At 46.4% G+C, this 20551-nt stretch overlaps 1 protein-coding gene across 1 annotated transcript in view; it reads left to right on the top strand.

Annotated features, from left to right (window-relative positions):
- Window positions 1-3186: 3186 nt before the first annotated feature.
- The window catches only part of LOC144166575 (adenosine deaminase-like), a 35460-nt gene continuing 18095 nt past the window's right edge, over window positions 3187-20551 (top strand). The window contains exons 1-5 of the mRNA XM_077696076.1: window positions 3187-3359; window positions 11174-11235; window positions 13067-13189; window positions 17313-17578; window positions 19692-19858. Coding sequence (XP_077552202.1) covers window positions 3288-3359; window positions 11174-11235; window positions 13067-13189; window positions 17313-17578; window positions 19692-19858 — 690 coding nt within the window. The 5' untranslated portion in view covers window positions 3187-3287. The remainder of the gene's footprint in view (window positions 3360-11173; window positions 11236-13066; window positions 13190-17312; window positions 17579-19691; window positions 19859-20551) is intronic.

Genomic DNA, 20551 nt, shown 5'->3' with positions numbered 1-20551 from the left:
CGTACTCTGGGAGTGTGGACCGGTCAAAAGTAAGGATAATGTGCTTGGTCGAAACTACTTTGTCATCCCTCCTCATAGTTATGCGCCTCACAGCTGTCACGCCCTGATTTCTCAGGCCCTCCAGCAGGTCAGCATCTGTCTCATTCATCAGGTCTACTTCAGAGATGACACCTTGAGTACTGTTCAGGCACCGGTGGGGTGTCACCCTGATTTCAAGATTGGCTATGCGAGTTTGTTCAAGGAGGATCTTTGCATGCTGTTGGTTGTGTACTTCAACCAGGATTTCTCCAGTTCTTTGTTTTTTGGCCTTATATTTGTCACCAATTATGCCCTCCAGATATTTCGATATTAGGAACACGGACTGTGATGCAAGAGGCTTTTCTTGGTCACTGGATTCCAACACCAAAAAACGGGGGTAGTTATCGGGCTTTGGAAGACTGTGGGTTGGGAGTGGCGGAAATGAACCTTCGGTGCGGCCCCTTTTCAGGGGCCGATCATGTTTGGGGGGGGATTTACGATTTACCATATGGCATGTAAAAGAAGCAGGGGACGGGGGTACTTTCTTCTCAAACCTTACCCTGATAGCCTGAGAGGTCCCGGAGCTCCCTGCCTGGTAAACAGACAGGGAGCCCATCCGACGGAGCTTGACCTGGGCTTCGACGGCCACCGTTTGAGGCTTCTACCCTTCACCTTTAAACACATCACCACGGTAGGTTACAGTTTATGTTGGGGGCTCCGGGTCCGCGGTGCCGCCAACACCGTCACCATGAATACTGAAGGTGCCCCGTGCGGGGTTTAATTTGATACGCCACACGCCCTAGCGCCATGAACTTGAATTTTACCCGAATCTATAACTTACCATGACTACGTCATGATATATCCATAAGTCATTTTCGTCCCGATGGATTCCCCACATCGAGACCTTGAATTTGATTCCCCACATGCCCTCGCAGCGTCATTTTGAATTTTAACCCAATCTATGACTCATTATGACAGCCTGATGACTACAATCAGGAAGCATTTTATTTACCCTGCTTGATTCCGTTCATCTGGACCTTTCATTTGATACCTTACACGCCTTAGCCTCATCAGTTTCACTTTTCACCCAATCTAATGTGGTCATTATTCTGTCCTAAGGGGCGCCGCCCAGTCAATTCAGCTAATTTATTTGAAACAGCTGAAAGGACAGCCCCCGCCCCCATTTCCCCCCAGCTCTCACCTCTTCCTTTGTGGCCCCTAGTATATCAAGCCGTTAATAGTAGCAGGCGAACAACCAGCACGCCAGCGCCGCCGTGTGCTTTCCCACCACCTTTTCCCACGCTCTTAGTGGATCAGTCAGGAGGAAAAGTTAAGACAACCCTCTTTATGACCTCACCAGTCAATTGTCATTCACGCGTCCAGCCGCAAAAATTAGGTATACAGCAAGTGCTTATGACCATGAAAATTCAACAAGAAAGTACAAAAAATCAGACACCACCTCCCTCCCAACCGATCATGCAGATCGCGATTGGTGCCCTACCCGCAGGTAACCTGAATTCCGAGCCCACAGTGACGCATGAAACTTAACAGCCAACCATAGCTGCCTGCTAGGCTACTCATATGTACTCAAAATCAAAATGGACTCAAAATTCCTATGTACTCAGAACTCAAAATGGACTCAAACTAAAACTGTACTCAGACCTCAAAATGGACTCAAACTCAAATTGTACTCAGAACTCAAAATGGACTCAAACTCAAAGTGTACTCAGAACTCAAAATGGACTCAAACTCAAAATGAACTCAGAACTCAAAATGGACTCAAACTCAAAATGTACTCAGAACTCAAAATGGACTCAAACTCAAAATGTACTCAGAACTCAAAATGGACTCAAACTCAAAATGTACTCAGAACTCAAAATGGACTCAGAACTCAAAATGGACTCAAACTCAAAATGTACTCAGAACTCGAAATGTACTCAGAACTCAAAATGGACCCAGAATTCACTAGTTCTAAGGCGTGCTCAAACTCAATTGGACTCAAACTCTGTCGGGATCACTCGGCTCAAACTCACTCAAGCTCAAACTCACCATGCCACACTAGCCTCGCGCTCACTCAAACTCAAACTCACGCGTGAGTTTGAGTCCAAATGAGTCTGAGTGAGTGCACTCATGAGTGAGTTCGCCGACCTCTGACCTACATAGATAATGTAGGTATATAATGTAGCATATACCAATTTACATGTAGGTATATGTACACATACATATAAAGTGGGTATATAATGTATCATACACCCGGTAAAAAAAGTATCATACACCCATTGAATGTAGGTACATACCCACCGGGAGCGCTTACGATGGAGGAATTCATCTTGCAAACTGCATTTGGGACTCAATGCGGTGAGTTATCGAGCTATAGATTTTTGAAAAACGCTTAGGAGGTATCAAAAATGACACTAGTGGGCATTTCTTGGCGGTCGAAAGGCCCAGGGACGAGTAGAAAAATCCGAAAGATGGCGTATCTTATATGATACATTGTGCATTACAGGGTTAAAACTCATTAACACGGTCGGTGACAGCGTGAGCATGGGAGGTCTGGGTCCGCGGTGTCGCCAATACCGTCACCAAGATTACTCAAGGTGCTCCGTGCGGGGAAGAAAACCTAACAGCACAATAGCAGTAATCAACTGGGAAGGGTGAAGCTTGAACCCGCGAGGCTTTGGAAATGCTTATATATGTGCTACATGTATGCACCGTGTTTCGCGCAACTTGGATAGAATAATAAATTACAAATATTGTATATTTCAGCAATAAAAATAATTACGAATCATTCATGCTTCTGTCCAGTGTCTCAACCTATTTTTACATTTGTACTAGTATTTGCATCATCAAAACAATAAACCGTTCAATAGGGCTACCTAGCCAAAAATGCAGTGTTGTTAAGCACGGAATACTGAAGTTTCTGCGATGATACGTAGAATGGCGAACGGATTGATGGTGTTCGAACGAAGTACACAACGCGGATGCGCAGCGACAGTCGCGCATGGCTGCAGCAAATAGGCAGCTCTTGCTGGCAGCAGGGTGTCGCCACCTAGAGGGCCATCGGCGTAGTCGATTCGCCTCTGTTTAGCCCAAAGAGCAAGCGCAATGTTCTCTTCCCGGTTCTTTTTTTTTCCCAAACCCCAAAAGCGACATGTGCTGATGGCCGAGCTGCTCGTGAAACCAGCTGGCAAGTACTGTCACGGGCGGCTGGATTAAAACAAGCGTGACGTACAGGTGCTACATTTTCGCTTGATCATCAGCTCCAACACATGCCCGTGTGCTCCGAGTGGCCCCAGCCAACAGTCGTTTGCCGCAGAATCATGGCCCTTCCGAAGTACAAGGTATGTGCTCTCTGAAACCCTTGCCTTTGGACGGGAAACTGCAGCTTCGTTCGAGGGGATACTTCAATAAAAGCGGGAATAATTTTCAATTTATGCGCTGTCGATAAAGCCCCTTGTACAAAGCGAGAATTTGTTATAATGATGTTACACTGTTTTTAGCTGACAACTGCGCCGTAGAACTCACTTTGTTTTTATTTTTGACGGCTGCTTTGTCGGTGATGGCTTGTCCTGTCTCGTCTGCTTTCTCGGTGACCAATCAGGCGAGCAGGAAAAGTTCATTTGTAATATGCGGGAAAGGTGCGCATACGATCCACTCTGGTAGTGAGAGTGAGAGAGAGAGAGAGATCGAGATAGAGAGAGAGAGAACTTTATTATGCAACAATGTGAGAGTGGTTCGTCAGTCAAGGAGGCCATGTGCTGTCCAGGCTGCCATAGCCTTGGTTACAAGCGCGTCATATGGACGCTCTGGAGTCACACTTAGCACTATAAGGATGCTCTGCTGAACAGAAACCTCTGTTTGGTGCCAGCGCATAAGGTTGACCCGTCTTGACCACGAGTAGAAATCATCCTCCGAGCTCGAATTTTTGCGCGCTCTTTCTTCGCGCTGCAACTTTATTGGCAACTTTTCCGCAGGGAACGGAGCGCATTTACGTTACTTTCTTGGAGTGGGGGGCTGTGGTACCTTTCAGGCCGCGTTAAACGGAGAATTTCCGGTATAGCGGTGCCCAAACCCCGACACATACCCTGGCGCTGCACCCCAGCATTTTATAAATGCGCATTAACAGAAATAAATTAATTAATTAATCGTGGTAGTGGGCGAATCTTATGTGGCGTAAAAAATCGCACAAATAAAATTATTCATTGAGCTCTTCGGAAATACCCTGGTTGACAGAAAGGAACCCCGCTTTCTCATTACAACCCACTGATTCCTGCTACTTTGTCTCCCAATGTGCTTTGTGGTGGAGCAATGCGGTGATTCTGTATCATTTATGGACGACGCCCATAAATGGCAGCAATCACGCTCGTCAAATGACCCGTTGCGGTGTCACAATGGCTAAGGCGTCGGGCTGCTGAGCCCGGGGACGCGGGTTTTACCCCGGCCGCGGTAGCTTTTAGATGGAGGCGAACAGCTTAACTGACCGTGCGTGGATATTTCAGCACAGGTTAAGGTAATGCGGAGCCCTCCACTACGGCGCGCCTCACAGCTCAGGTGCTGCTTCGGCGCGTTAAACCCAACAATCTAATCTAATCCACGCTCGTTAAAGGCAATGCTGCTGCATCATTTGTTTGTGTCGCTGACGAACATTGCGGCAAAACAGTATGGAAATAGAGGAGCGAGTAGTTTCGGAGCGGTAAAAACACAAACTTTGTAAAATTTGCAAAATACCACGTTTTCCAGAAGCTGCAGCTCAGTCATGCGGTCCATGTAAAAATAAATGTTCAGGTTCGTTTGAAAGTGTTTACGGGAGGCTTTTTTTTAAATTTCGTGCCTGATCTATGCGAAGTCGAGCTAGTTAGAGATGGTTTAATTAATATAGACACCAATGCTAAATCGCAAAACAAACAGATAGCCACAATCTTCATACACGCATGCACATGAATTCTGGTATGCACGCACGCACGCACGCACGCACGCACGCACGCATGCACGCACGGATGGACGGACGGACGGACGGACGGGCATACAAAACTTCAAGGGCCCCTAAGCACTTAGCTGTTGGGAATGCTAGAGCATTAATGCTTCCTGAGAGAGAGAGAGGGGGAGAGAGAGAGAGAGAGAGAGAGAGAGAGAAGAGAGAGAGAGAGAGAGAGAGAGAGAGAGAGAGAGAGAGAGAGAGAGAGAGAGAGAGGAAAACTTTATCTTGGATCCATTTGGAAGGGAGGATGTAACTCCTTGGACTGACGCGGAGGGTTCTTCGTCACCGCCAATTCCTGCTTGTTTCCTGGATTTTTTTGCCTTTTTGCGGCTGCTGGTGGTGCCACGGGTCTCATTGCTTGTATCGGTTGTTGGAACGTGAAGAAAGAGATAAGAGCACTTTTCGAGGAACTGAAGCGTGAAATTCGGGCTCAATTCAAAGACTTCAAATAAACAATAGAACGAGATTTTCGCAAGGAAATGCTCATTTAGAACTAAAGGCTGAAAACATGCAGCTCAAGGCGTCAAACGCTAAGTTAGAGGCCACGTGCGCTGATCTTGCTCCAAAGGTGAAATAGCACGAGAGTAGACTGCTACACCTTGAGCAACACTGCCTAACTCAAAGTGTAGCTCAACTTGACTGCTACAATTGAGCTACACCTTTAGTAACGCCAATGTAGAACTCAAAGGCCTCCAGTACAAGGACACTGAAAACATGATAAATACAGTTATCAAAATAGGGAGAGACAATAGTTGTACCACTTGTCGAAGCCGATTTCTAGTCTGTGAACAGAGTACTAGCTGCGAGTAATCCAAAAAAAAAAACCGTAGAGTTCGCGTAGAGGCGGAAACGGGACTGTTTTCTCGGCAAAGTGCGTGCTGCTGGGCTCAAGTGCTCTGATGTAGGCTTTGACTCGGGGGCACTGTTTTTTGTTAGCGAACACATGTGCCCGGAACTGAAACGTCTGCTAGGTAAGGCTAATGAACGCAAACGTGAGACAGGTTTGAAATACGTTTGGGTGCAAAAAGGCAAGCTTTTCGCGCGGCGGATGTACAGCGCTCCAAAATAAAGATTTCATGTAGTGAGGACACTAATGAAATGAACAACCCATTAAGAAAGCTGGAAAATAAGACCAATGCTCAACGCCTCGAGGGAGCTCTTGTGGGGCTATGGAGCATCTTATCAGGCCGGTCAAATGGGTCAAGGGGACACACAGCTGCATATGTTGCGATAGCCCATCGGGGGCAAAGGCAATGTGTGCATGCATTGCTCCCCTCGCCTTTGTTCTCTTTCTAATACGTAGTTTTTGCCTACTTTTTTATTTCTTTATCTCCTACGTCGTACCTTTCGAAGCACTGTTTATCGTAGCCCTTTTGGTATTTTCTGGATGAGTTGCATTTCAACCTGCATCGCGAAAGGAGTCGGGAGAAACCATGGCTGCATTTTCTGCCCTTGCTGGTGAAACCTGTTGGCACAGTGATATTCCTTCTTTGTTTGTTCACTACTTGGTAATATGTCGCCACTTGTTTGCAGACTGGATGCAATTCTATATTGAATCACACAAATCATCAATGACTGTATCTTGAATTAGTCCAACCAGACTCAGGTTCGATATCAGGCTCAGGTTCGAATCGCCCTTAACATTTGTACATATCAATAGGCCGACAGCGCCCATAAAATATGACGACATTTGTTTTTTTTATGAGTTCGGGTTTTCTTTCTTGGTTGTAATGCTGTCTGAGGCGTGGTACGCTGATCATTATACTAGACATTTGGACGGATGCAGTGCCGTTTACTTGAACAGGAATCCGAAAAGGGCTTGCGGCGTTTGCAGGGTTATAAAACTGGGCTTTGCCTGCGACTCCGATGACGTCTCTTGGTCCACAACATACATTGGAGTAATTTGTACAAAATGAGACAACTTTGTCGTTGCTGTAGTGTACAGGCCACCTGATGGTAACCTGAGCGAATTTTTCACGTTTCTAGAGGCTCTTTTGTCGTTCGTAAACGCGAATCAATACACTTTAAGTTTAGGGGCATTTACACATTGACATGTTGATAAAAGTTCCTAAACAGAGTGAATTATCTGCGATTATAGTATCCCCTTTTTTCTCTAGCGTAATACCCCCCCCTCCCCACACACACACAAACACGTATCAATGAAGCTAGCGAAACAGGTATAGACCTTTTCGTTACCAACCTATCACTTGAAGATCTATTTTCTAGTACCAATAATGTGACGCTTAGGGACCATTGGACTTTTTATTTAGCAACTGCTACGTACAATACAATATGTACAATACGTAAAAAGTCGCTGTGAAAACAAAATTACACCATCTCCCGTAGATGAACCCTGAGTAGTATGCGAAGCAGCCATGGGGTCGACAGAAGTTCCCATTAGTTTTCAGTTGGTCGTTTCCGTTGACGTTCAGCTTCGCGTGCCTTCGTTGTATCAGTAGCTTCTTGACGTAGTTTGAATGAGTGAAGGACATAAGGCGCGTTCGTAGCACATGCTCCCGTCTCGGTTTTTAGCGCAGTGAGAAGAGCGCCACGTACGTACCTCCCGTTGCGGCCAGAGAGTCGTGGGATTGAAACCGGGCACCGCCTAACTATTTCTTTTTATAGTGGACTGCGCTGACGACAGCCCAAACGCTGACGGGGCTGAAGAGACGCGCATGCGCAGTATATATAGTGCGGACGGAGGACAACGACAACGAGGGGAGGAGGGACACAGCCCCAAGCATGAGATGCTTCGGAAAAGTCAACGCGGTTACACTGTCACAGTTCCGAGATGAACTCGCCGTCACTAGTTGGGACGGGGTTCTTGCGTGCTCGTCGGCTGATACCCCATATCACCATTTAATTGAAATTTTTCATCTGTCTATAAAATATATTTTCCGTACAAAGAAATACCAAATCCAAGACGTGCACGTAAACCTTGAGTAAGGTTTGGTCACTCAAAAATTATACGTACAAAAACATTACCAGGTGTTCTTGAACAATTGCGATTTCAATGCACTCAATGTATTTAAGGCCTACAGAAACAATCTGGCAAAAATTTAAAGGCAAGCTAAACGCGACCATTACGTTACTGTTTTCAACGGCATCATGGATGCTAAACAAACGTGGAAAACACTAAACACAATTATATCGTCAAGCAAACAGCGCCCGGTGTCAACGAGATTACCATTAATAACCATATATTTAATGGAAAAGCATTAGCCAATAGATTCAATGGCGACCTTACTTCATCTTCAAACAGTAATTACGATGGAAATGCGTTTCGTTATTACCAACGCCCTTAGCCTCCTCGATATTTATTAACGCTACGGAACAACCCGAGGAAACGTTTTAATGAAACTTAATAAAAGTAAAAGCGATGACACTTTCGGCATAAAAATGGAACCGGTTACTTTTGTTATTGATATATTAGTACTCCGTCTGACCCGCATATATAATCTTCTTTTAAGCCGAAGTTTGTTCCCTGAGTGAATGAAAAAAGCCGAAGTCGCCGTACTTTACAAAAGTGCCGGCAAAAACGAAATGAGTAATTACTGGCCAGCGGTATTGCCAATATTTTCGAATCCTCCAGAAAAAAGTTTTTTTATTAGACTGTATAAAATTTTATTTGAATTTTGTAACTACAACGGCACATTGCAAGTTCAGGTCTGGTGTATCGACAGGGACAGCACTGTTACATCAAAAAAAAAAAAATCCTGGGCCATCTCCACTAACGCGAAACCTGGGTAGGGGCGAAGCATGCAGTATATAAGTGTATTCTTGGTCTCTTGGCATTTTTGCCAATGGAGATGAAACCCTTTGGGGGTAGAGGTATACAGCTTTGGTGTAGAAGTCCCTTGTCTTTGAGGCACGAAACTCTAGCGCGAAGCGTAAACGAGTTTCCCGGTGTTCTAGTACCGTGACTGGATGGGACGGTGATTACGACGACGACGACGACGACGACAGGAGACACCAACAGACCCAGCCCCTAAAAGAGTTCATACTCGGCAACATTTAAGCAAGCAAGCTAACGAGCTAACACTAGGCGTATTCGTAGATTTTATGAAGGCGTTCGACAGGGTCGATCACCAAACTTCATTAGAAGAATTATCTTATTACAGGGTCAGAGTTATCGCACTTAATTTAATAGAGAACTGCCTTTGTGATCAGTACCAGTGTATGACTATTAATAGGCAAACATCTACTCCCTAAAAATCGAACGCGGTGTACCGCAGGAAAGTGTATTAGGACGTCTTTTATGTAACCTTTATATTTATGACATTGTAAAAGTGGATCGGTCAATGACGTACAATATTTATGCAGATAACACGAGCCTATTTTTCACGGGAAGAAATGCGGACGATTAGATACGAGCAGCTAATGAAACCTTTCCCATATTATCGAAAGGTTTGTCAAATTATCAAATGTTTTTTTCGTAATTCGTTGCAAATCAACAGCACTAAAACCAACGCCGTTCTTTTCCGCGCGAAAGGAATGGCATGCAAGTACGCGCACAAGCTGTAAGCAACTCATTTTGAAATTGAACTTTCAGAGACTGCCAAAACTTGAGGAGCCACCTTTTATCAACATATGTTCTGCGATTCCCATACTGATCAATTATGTATTGGGCTGAGAAATGTTCTTGGCACGCTAAGGAGGTGTCAGTCGTTGCTGCCGGTCCCCCACAGAACATTCTTATTTTCAATACGTTTCTTGTTCTAACCTACGCTACGGTCAGTTGTATCGGCATCTGGAACTCAGGCATCAAAAGAAAAGCTATATAAACTTCAAAGAAGCACATTCCGGGCTGTGGTAAATTTAGGCTGACAAGGAGATTCATCCGATTTGCTTATTAAGTATACAGTTGAAAACTTTTCCGTTACACAGGAACGTAAAGTGTTGTTGTCTTTGAAATGTGGAATTCGCAAGAATAGTGTAAACCTGAGATGCTTAGCGCATTTACAGCCGAAGATTTCGTTGCGTATCACGCAAAATGTTTACCACGGGCGCATCCCCCGACCACGAAGAAATTATAGACTTCAAATTTTAACGTTCTACGCTCCACACTTACTAAATAAGTTCAAGATTACAGAACAGCACTTACGCCTTCTTTCAGATAGTGATCTGTTTAGCGTGTTCATATAATGTACATAAATTAATGCGCAATAAATAACGAAAACGCAAGAAAATTACAATCGTAATAAGACACAGTATTTGAAAGGAGTACATTGCTGAAACTGCGTGCATTTGCAAGGACTGGATGGAATTTCTCTAATTCCATCCAGTCCTTGCAAATGCATGCCAGTTTCAACAATGTACTCCTTTCAATTATTGTGTGTCTTATTACGAATAATAAAGCTATTAATAAAGCTACTCCTCAATTGTGCAAACTTGCTTGCATTGAAAGAAATCGCGCTATTTGTGTGTTTTGATTCATATTTTCGTGATCGTGTTTCATTTGTCCGGGACTGTACTTGTAGCCACCAAAGTGAGCATGCAATTATTGTAACTTGAAAATAACCACTGGAATAACAGTTTCTTTTTCATTTCAATCATACGTTAAGACCGTATGATGCTTGCTCTACCGTCGTTCGGCTGCCTTGTACGGATGCGAGGTGGCGTTAGTCAAGCTGGAATAGCGGTGCTTTTTCCCCGCTTTCCAAGCCACAACTGTTCTGTGTAACACACTATACTGCAGCGATGAAATAAACTTCAAACTTCAATGTGAGGCACAGGGCACGCTCCACGGGAGTCCCTGCAAAATTGTGGGCTATACGCCAATGGTGAAAGGTGGAATAGGGGTCAAACAAAATTGGTTGCGGTATCGTACAAATGTTTCGCGTTATTAAATTCCAAATTGAGCGATTCCCGCACGCCGTCATGTAACATGACAGCCAAGCTGTGATCATAGTTAGGCGATAACGTGATAAAGAGGCGCTTTGCTCGACCGTATTCCGATACCCGACCCATTCCACTTAAATACACCAGTCACATCTCTGCCTCCCGGCCGGCACGGAGCGCGGCAAGCGGAGGCGAACTTTCAAATGAACAACCTTAATGCAATTCTTTCCCTACCTCAAACGAGGCGGGGAGAGATAGAGTTTTCCTCCCTTTTTCCCTACATCAAACTTGTTTGTTATGTTAAGAGTTACTATATTTACTCGCTTCTACTTGCAGGTGCAACTGCACAGTCATCTGGACACCTACATGCGTCACGAAACGATTTGGGATCTCGCACAGTTAAGTTCGGCGCCTACAATGCAGGTTGCTGGTTTTCTACCAGGGTAAAAGTTAATGGGAACTGATTAGGAGGAAATTTTCCTCTTGTAGCTATAGAGGAGCTTTTTTTTTCTTATGGATAGACACGGTATTCCGCGGAACTGCCAAAAAAACATCAATGCAACCTTTGCGGGTATTTAGTAACTCTGGGTCCAGGCAGACATTGTATGCAATACAGGGCGCAACTACCGGATAACCAAATTGAATAGTTATTTTTTACAGCGAACCTGTATAAGGCTTTGTTTGACAAAACATGCTTCCGCGGGCGGAGCCGCGTAGAATGATAAGTTTCGGCTTCAGGTTTAGGCTAAAAGGCTTTGCAGCTCTTAAGAGCATGCAGGAAACTTGGAAAGAAAAGTTACACTGAAGTTGACCGCTAAAACGACTCTATCTTTACGATGAACTGCATTTACTTTTCCCGATTAGTTAGTTCCCACTGAATTTGTAGACGTTACAGAATTCTCGTCTGCTGGCAATAAATCGCCGTCCTTGAAGGGAGCAAGGCTACAACAGAGGACTGTAACGCTTTTGTAATCAAAACTATCTCAAAAAATATATAACAATTAGCCGATAGGACGACTCACACTACGCCGAGTTTCTCCTACCTTTCATAGCTACGTTAATCACTGAAGATAAATATTGCAGGATTCCCGCCTTTTCTCAACACTTGGGCTTCTACGGGAAGGAAACATACAGCCCCATGTTTGTCCGCTAGAATAAAACTCTAGTCAATAAAAGTTTCATTCAGCTAATTAACAGGGAACTGCGCTCACCCGGGAATTAAAGTTCGATCGCAGGCGCGGTGGTTGCTTTTTAGACGCATGATTGATTGATTGTAGTGTTTAACGAAGAAGAAGAAGAAGAAAAGTTTATTGAAATGCCGTAGACAAGTAATACAAAAGTACGAAATTTTTCAGACAAGGGTCCCAAAGTCCAAAACTGTACCGGGACCCTCGGTAAGTTAACAACAGGGGTAATCACCGAATAAACTTCAGGCAGCAAACAGTAAATAGCGACAAGCAATAAATATCCAAAAAGAAACAATAAATAGCAGAAACAAATTCAATTGGAAATGTATGGCATTACAGCATAAAAAGAAATACAGCATTTAGAGTAAACCATAGAAGCAGAAAAAAGGACGAGGTAGGTGATACACGGCCGTCATATCAATTATACATTAGGAATGACTAACAAGAACAAGAATAAGCAATAAGCCGATAAGAACAAGCCGACGCAACGCAGACGATGAGGCGCGCCGTAGGGGAGGGCTCCGGATTAATTTTGACCACCTGGGGATCTTTAACGTGCGCCGAAATCTCGTACACACTGGCGTTTTTGCTTTTCGCCTCCATCAGAAAAGCGGCCGCCGCGGCCTGGAATCGAACCCGCGTCCTCGTGCTCAGCAGCACAACGCCTTAGCCATTTGGCCACCATGGCGGGTTCAGATGGAGGTGAAAAGCGAAAACACCCGTGTGTCCATATTTCGGCGCACGTTAAAGATCCACAGGTGGTGAAAAGTAATCCGGAGTCCTCCACTACGGCGCACCTCAAAGCCAGGGTGTGGCTTCGGTGCGTTAAACTCGACACTCAACAAACAACGTTTTTGTTTCGCGCACTGCTTAGACTGCGCCCAGCGTCACTGGTCATTCTACTTCACAGACTTAAAAGAGACTGAATATTTTTAATGGGGGTTTAAGCCGCATGCCTACACAGTGACTTTGGAGGTATCCACTAATTGAAGCCCGCCCAGTTCATGTTGGTACGAGACATTCATGGAAATTTTCCATGCAGCCAAAAAGGACTGGACTTGGGCTACACCAGCGCAGAGGACGTCAAAGAGAAGACGAAGCCTAAGGAGGGCAGCACATTGGAGAATTACCTCAAAGAAGTATTCAACTTCGTCAGGACCATCGTGTAAGTGCGCCCCTGGTTTTCCCGTTGGAAGTACTGAGTGGGGAATATAGGCGAAATACTACCGGAAAATGCGGCTGTCCAAACAAGTTTTCTCCTTACATTGAATTAATGTGTCGATGCGGGCTAGCTGGTATGCCATCATCGGAATTTTGTTTGAGGGACAAGCACGACTTCAGGAAAAAGTTAATGATCTCTGCCCTTTTGCGCCTCTATCCTATTGCGCCTCTGTCCTATCAGTGTCTTTCCTGAAGTCGTGCTTGGCGCTCAAACACAATTTCGGTTATTTCTCCTTGCGCTTTTGAAGAAAAGTTGGAAAGTATACCATTAAACAGCTTGTATACGATTTTAGTACCTGCGCTGCCCGAATGAGCGAGAGAGGGAAAGAGGATTCACCGAGTATCGTCTGTTAGGCTACGAAATAGGATAGTGCTCTTGCTGCCTTTTCCAGTTAAAGCGCTTTCCTGCCGTCCTCATATTCTCTAGCACCCTTCCCCTCGTCCTTTCAGCTTCACCCATTTTCCTGCTCTCCATCCCCTTCCTCTCAATTTCCATCCTTCGTCCCTTCTCCCCCTCATATCCTAATCCATTCCCCACTAACCTGTCTCCTCCATTCAACCTCCCTTCCCACCAGCCGCGTTATGTGAACCCCCAGGTCGCAGGGTGCTGGAGGGCAACCAGTTTAGCACCGGTTGTCAGTGAGTCAGTGAACCAAACCACCAGCGAGCAGACCCACAACTTCTGCGCTATTCGGGCGAGGGAAAGACGGACCCAAATAATGACACACGGACCGAAACTTTGGCCTTACCTCAAGAAAGTGTGTCGTCCTTTAAAATCGCTAACCTCTGTCGCCGTGGTAGCTTCCTCCCACCGCCCATTGCTTGACGTGCGCAGGCTGCGGCGTCGCTTCTAGTTGCGGCGTTGCTTCAAACACCGGACTGTTTGAGACACAAAGTCCGTGTAGCCAAAATGGGGTAGACTATGCGCCTTCATAATGCAAAAGCCAATATGCTCTCATATGATATCTAACGGGGCTTCGCACTATGCCGCGCAAACCTCCACTATTGCTGTCTTCCATCCACAGGCGGCAAAATCTGGAAAAAGCTGCAGAAATTGAGAGAATTGTCGACTAATGCGGAGCATTAATTCTTATGCCGCTTGCCTAGAGTATGAGTTCTTTACAGCCAAACATGGCTATTAGAAGAGGAAGACGTTGTATTAGGTTATTCTTCTTAAGTTTCCTTTTGTTTCCTTTCTCCAATTATGTAAATTTATACCATTATAGCGATGAAGTGCATAAACTCCGTTAATTATGTTTTTTTTTATTCGAAGAGGCAAGGCGTACTGCAGAGTTGCTCCGTTGACGCAGTTTTTTATTCGTAAAGGGAGGTGCTTAAGATGAATATTTTGGAATTTGTGAAGTAATTTTTGCGAAAATTTTCTTTTTTCAATTTTTCTTGTTTCTTGGTTTTTCCAAAATTTCGTTCCACCAATTATCTCCATCTACGCTATTGTAACGATTAAAGGTGTTAATTCTGCCAAATCCGTCCGTCCAACAGTCCTGGCTGTGGGGCAAAGAATGCTACGCTTAGAAGACCGCACAAGAGGCTCTAAATCTACAAACTAAGGACAGCTAGGCAACACGGTGGGAACAAACTCGCGCTCTGATGGGGCGATACGTGTTCCAGATTGTCTGCGTCGGGGCCGGGCTGCGGCGTAATACAGACGCCGAGACACCAGCATCTCCGTTCGGAAGAGCTGTTTGTCGAAGCAGGTTGTCACAGTGGTAATCTACAGCTTCTTGGAATCGTGGTGAGCAACCTGAATCATCGAGCGGTTCGGCGCCGGGTAGCTGTAGAAATCAAGTACAGAAGGGAAGCTACAACGCTGGTGGAAACAGTGATACGTGTGACTGAACATGAGCCGTAATTGGGCGCCGTTTTAAACCAAAATGCGTCATGGGTAGTGTGACACCGGCAGCACGATACAATAGAGAGTGGGGCAACCAAAAGAATGAACTCACCGCGTACTGGATATTTTAGTTGGCCACACAAGTCTTGCCCACAGCGCTAGACCAGAAAGAGCCGGTCAATATCGTGACAGCTCATGCCGCTGCTCAGCGGATGGGGCCGGGTGGGTAATGGTTGTTCCGGAAGCTCGGTCGTCTCCTTCATGGCCTGGTCTACGAAACCTTGGGCAATAAAGAGGGCGATTTTGTTGCCGTCCAGGAAAGACAGTTGCCACGTTCCCATCATGTTGTCTGATACTTAGTATGCGCTGGGTCGTCGGCGCTACCGATCCGCTTCCTGAGAATCCATTGCTGTGCTCTGCATCGGGGCTAGTGCTGCAGATAGCGCTTCTGCTTCATGTTGCTTCTTGTGTTGTGACTGTGGCAGGGTGGCGCTCAGGACGAGGTCCTCCTTCATCCATACCATCGCAGCTTTGGCTCGCCTTCGGCGGTATGAGGCTGCGTCCGGGTCGGAGACTATGGAGAGGAACCCATGCATTTGGCTGGAAGCTTTAGCCCTGCCTCGTGTCTTCCTTAGTTATACTTGGTGTGCCTGCTTCTCAGTCGCAAGTGGATGGTGATGTGGCGTCGCCATTCTTGCTGTATTTCCTTGGGCGGTATAACGTTTAAAGAAGTCTGCTTGATTTGTTTGAGGTCTTTTTGACCTGTTGAGGTTTGTGAGAGGCACGTGGTTGGGCAGATGGCCCTCGTGCTCGTCGATCATATAATGGAGCCCTGTACGAATGAGCCTGTCGGTGTACGTGCGCATCGGGACGCTGAAGGCTTGCTTCATGACTTTTTTAAACACCAGTTTTGGCTTACCAGTATATCTTTTCTCCATACACGTATGGCGCTGTGCACGTGAGCCTGGAGAGAAAAAAAATGCCCGAACGAGGTAGATGGAGTCGCTATCTTTCATGCCCTAGCGTCTGTGAGTTTTTCTGCTAATCATGCGCAGCACCTGATGTGATGACTTTAGGGGGCGTTGCATCACCTGGTTGTTTTTAAAGTCACATTGAATGAAGAGGCCTAGTGTCCGTAGAGTTTGCATGGTTTGATTACTTATCCATCCAAGTTTCTTGTAGTTGTACATTTTCCTCTGCATTTGTGCTGCGGAGCCGCCAGATTACAAGCTTTAATTCTTGGGGTGAGCAGGCGGGTCCGCCCTCTTTTGCGCACAGATTGGCTGTGTCTGCTGACACTTGTAGGGTGTCTATTAGGCGCCGGTTGAGCAGGCCCGTATTGGAGTAGATTGGGTGCCATCCCCAGCCAACCAGAGAAGCGCAAGAATGCCATGTTAAATTGGAGTGGAGAAAGGATCGAGGCTTGAGGAGTACATCTGAGTCTGATGAAATCAGAGGTGATTGTAGGTTTCAACGCGCCGAAGCTAAACCTTGGCTATGAGGCACGCCGTAGGGGTGGAATCAAAGGTGACATCACCGATCTTTATTATGGCTTAGCTGTCAGATAGAAAGTTGGCGATGTAGTCGTACGTTTACTCCCGCAACTTGTAATATTCAGGTTCTCTGCGCCCCTGCTCTTGTAAGAATGACGAAAAAAGTAATGAGGCCTGTCTGCATTCCCCTGCGCCGACTGTAAATTCAAGAACGAGGTCTAGGCCCTTTGGCCTACAGTTACAAATCAAGTAAGCCAGTTCCTTCATTAATGCGACCAAATTGGAAACGCTTATTTTGACGGCCTCCAATCATTAACATAGCGCATAGAAAACGCTCTAGGGACTCATAGGTGGCTTCCAACTCATATCGACGTTCTTACGCTAAAAATTGAATACAAACACAACTTTCAGTTCTGTCTATAGGGCTTGAAAATATCTCCACTTTTTTATGGCTTCGAGAAATAACCGAGAAAAGTATGGCTCTTTGTAACAATTTTTTTCGTTTCTTAGATCCTAAGGTCCATCTCTGTTGTGGTGACGTAGTGCGGCGGTGGCTTAATGAGCAAGACAAGGTCGCGGATTTGATTTGCGGCCGGGGGGACCTTGCTTCTCAGACTAAAACTTAGAACTTTTGATGGTAATAAAAGAACCCCATGTCGTAGCCCTTCGCCACAGTGCTGCTTTTTGTGTATGCTCTGACAGCCCTGTTGTGGCGTTCACAGTGGTGACTGGGCCGCTATGGAGCGCGTTGCCTACGAGGCAGGCGTGGACCAGGCGTCCGAAGGCGTTATCTACAGCGAGATGCGGCTAGCCCCGCAGCTACTGGCCTCCTCCAACACAGCGCTACTGCCGCCTTCGCAGACTACGCCCACAACCATGGCCTGTGCCCGGGACGTGGTGGACGCGGCGCTCGAGGGCCTCCGTCGGGCCGAGTGTGACACTGGCGCCAAGTTAAGGCTCATCCTGACATGCGTGCGAGGAATGCCGGGTTAGTGGACGGCCGCTGGCGTTTCGACCACTCACGCAAGAGGCGTAGTGTGTGCCATACGTTTTTTAAATGGGAGCCGAATATTCCTAAATAGATGTTGAATAATCGAAGGCTCCCTTGAAAATATTTCACATATACTGCGTATTTTTCTTATATCGAACCATCTTACATATAGATATATTTTATTATGTACCTACCACCGGCTTTAAACAAACGCACACGCACACGGCCCCTGCTTCACACCACCCACCCCTCCTCAAACTTCGCCTCCCGCAAATTCTGCTCCCGACCCTGTACTTCATTACCTGTAAGTGCTACCGCACATGCCTTTCGTCGCTCCCATCCCTTCCCGCAGCCACGAGCAGGGCTAGCCATCCCGGCTCCGGGCGATCAGCTCCAGCAGGACAAAAAGACCCACCAGGCAGTGACCAACCAAGGACTTCTCACCTCCCGTCGTCATGCATGAGGGAAGAAATTAACTCGTGGTGCAATCAAGTTTACACTCCTTGTCCTCCTATTCCTGAATAGGCGGGTTCGGCCGCATTCAAGTGCTTCACGCCATGGCCATGCTTTCTTTTGCACTGGAACTGCAATGAAGGTCTTCTGAAGCATTCAAGAGGTAGGCGACGCCCTAAATCTTTATTGAATCATTTTCGGCAAACACTGTCTGAATTAGGAGACTCCACGCACAACGATAAAAATCACGGTAGTATGTATATTTCGCGCGCGATTACATGAATGAATAAAGTAAAAATTTACTCCGACGCGTAAAAATTGCGCGTGAACCCGCAAGGTGGCAAGTGCGCAAGAAGGGCATTCTGACGCCACATCATCCACAGAACGTCCCGTCACGCCTCTGGGTCACTTTCCTGATACTAACACGTGCACATGGGCCTAAATTATCTTATACAACCTTCTTTCGAATTTCGATCAGCTTCCTGGCCAATTACTCAAAAATAATATGCATCATCTAAATTTTACACTTAAATTAGGCGCAATTTTGCGTTAAAATGGCATCATAAAAATTTCTTCCCGCGTTCATTAAGTCCCATGACGTCTTCCGTAAAGTTGGATTTTTTGCGTTACAAGTGTGCTTTAGGCAAAGCCGTCGTTAAAGGAGTTTCTTAATTTGTTATTTTCTGATTTTGATGGTGGATGGCGCGGAGCCGTGTTCGCCTCCCACGAAAGACGAAGTCTGTCGCCTCGTGTCGGGCTAAGCGGGATGTAATTCAGGGTTGGGTAAAAATGGTACGTTAGCTGCTGTGGTGTCATGTCCTCGGCTGCAGCAAGGAAAAAACGACCGCCCACGACGCACAACTCTACTATCCTGACGTATACAATTTTTCACACAGATACTAGGGCGCTGAGGCGAGTGCAAAATGTAGTAAGGGAGGGTCAAACAATAAAAATTTCTGAAAACACGCAAGCTTGATCCTAAATGGATGGGGCACCAGTACTGTGGGGTCGTCCTAAGTTCCTGGATACCGTGGGTGGTTGCCCGGGCTCTAGAGAGAACTTCTGTTTGTGCGCAAGGTCCGAACTGGTCAGCCGGTCCCCCCACTGCTTGTAAGTACGGTTGCGGACAGATGAAACATACGAGCGACATTTTGGACGAGGCAAAAAGTGGTTTAAAAAAAACTGTGGTTGATTACTTCGCCATATTAATCGGTAAAATACGAAAGTGAAATGTGCAGCGAAATCTGCAGCTGAGCACGATTTGCGGGTCGGCGGCTGTCTTCTGTGTGTGCTTGGCGAGCGACGGCCTGCTGGCAGGTCGCTTCGACAAAGGTGTACTGGCGTCATTTCCGTGACGGATATGACGTCAGTGAAATCTAGTGTATCCCGGCATAGAACACTCTCGTGTTAAAATGTAAAATCCTAAAACGAACAACCGTAAGTATAACGTACTCGTTAGTTGTAAAAGTTGCTTCCTAGCAAGAAGACCCTGTTTGCAGGGGTGCACCCTTTACAGGCCGCTTGCTTCGTTGTACTGGCGTCATATCCGTGACGAATATGACGTAAGTGAAATCTTCGTGCATCCCGGAATAAAACACTTTCATGTTAAAAAGCATCGCTCGCCAACTTTGTCACCTGCGGCGTGTTTGTGGCGCAGAATGGGCTCCGCAGGTGCTGGATTTGTGCCGGGAATACAGCGGCCGTGGCGTGGTGGGAATCGACGTGTGCGGCGTGGGGCCAGCCGGCGCAGGTGGAGCGTGCGCTTCCCAGCGTGCCGAGTACGGCGAGGAGGCCACCGACCCAGTCATCGTCGAAACATTCCAGGCAGGTTGGCGAAATGGGATCGTCTTGTTAGGGCGCAAGCCTTAAGTGCCTCACGGTTAGCGACGCCGGCGTTGTTGTTGTGGGGTGCCGCTAAAGGGGAAAAAGTTACTGCCGCTGTAAAGAGTAAGCAACAAATTGAGTGTGTGTGGAAATCGCGAACCCGCTTCTACAGAGTAGGAGCAGAGTCGTTGCCACCGGGCTATATTAACCCGTTATCAGCGGCGGGACAAGAGGTAGCGTACGGCGTACGGCGCTGACGTCATGTCGCGTGAGAGACGAGCGGGACGGCACGTGAGCAGGGCAGCTGCACTCTAGCTACGGAGACTGTGATTCTGATGAAGCTTTGGCATGAAGTGTCGCCAGTCCGCTTTCGCAGTAGTTGGCGCCGAAAGACGAATAAACGAATGCGAAGATGCGGATAAGTGGTGCAGCAGTAAAGAAAGTTGCACACACATCTATACTTAGGTCTTAAGATGTACGACGCGATAGGGCTACTTGGAAGCCGAAGGAGCGTTTTGGAACGGAGTTGCTGCGTTTACGATTTCTGCTTTTTAAGCACCGAAGGGCAGCAAAAAGAGAGCAAGACTAGCTGCAACGGTTTTTAATCGCCGTGGCAGAGGAAAGACTGGCGCCATCTACGCCTGGGTGGTTTGAGATGTGGGCGTGAATGGTTGAAGCTCCTTTTGGTCAGTT

The sequence above is a fragment of the Haemaphysalis longicornis genome, unplaced genomic scaffold (genome assembly GCF_048455015.1).
Source record: "Haemaphysalis longicornis isolate Haplotype H1 unplaced genomic scaffold, Haemaphysalis longicornis Haplotype H1 scaffold_1, whole genome shotgun sequence".
Lineage (NCBI taxonomy): Eukaryota > Metazoa > Arthropoda > Arachnida > Ixodida > Ixodidae > Haemaphysalis > Haemaphysalis longicornis.
This window is presented reverse-complemented; position numbering and strand designations above follow the sequence as displayed.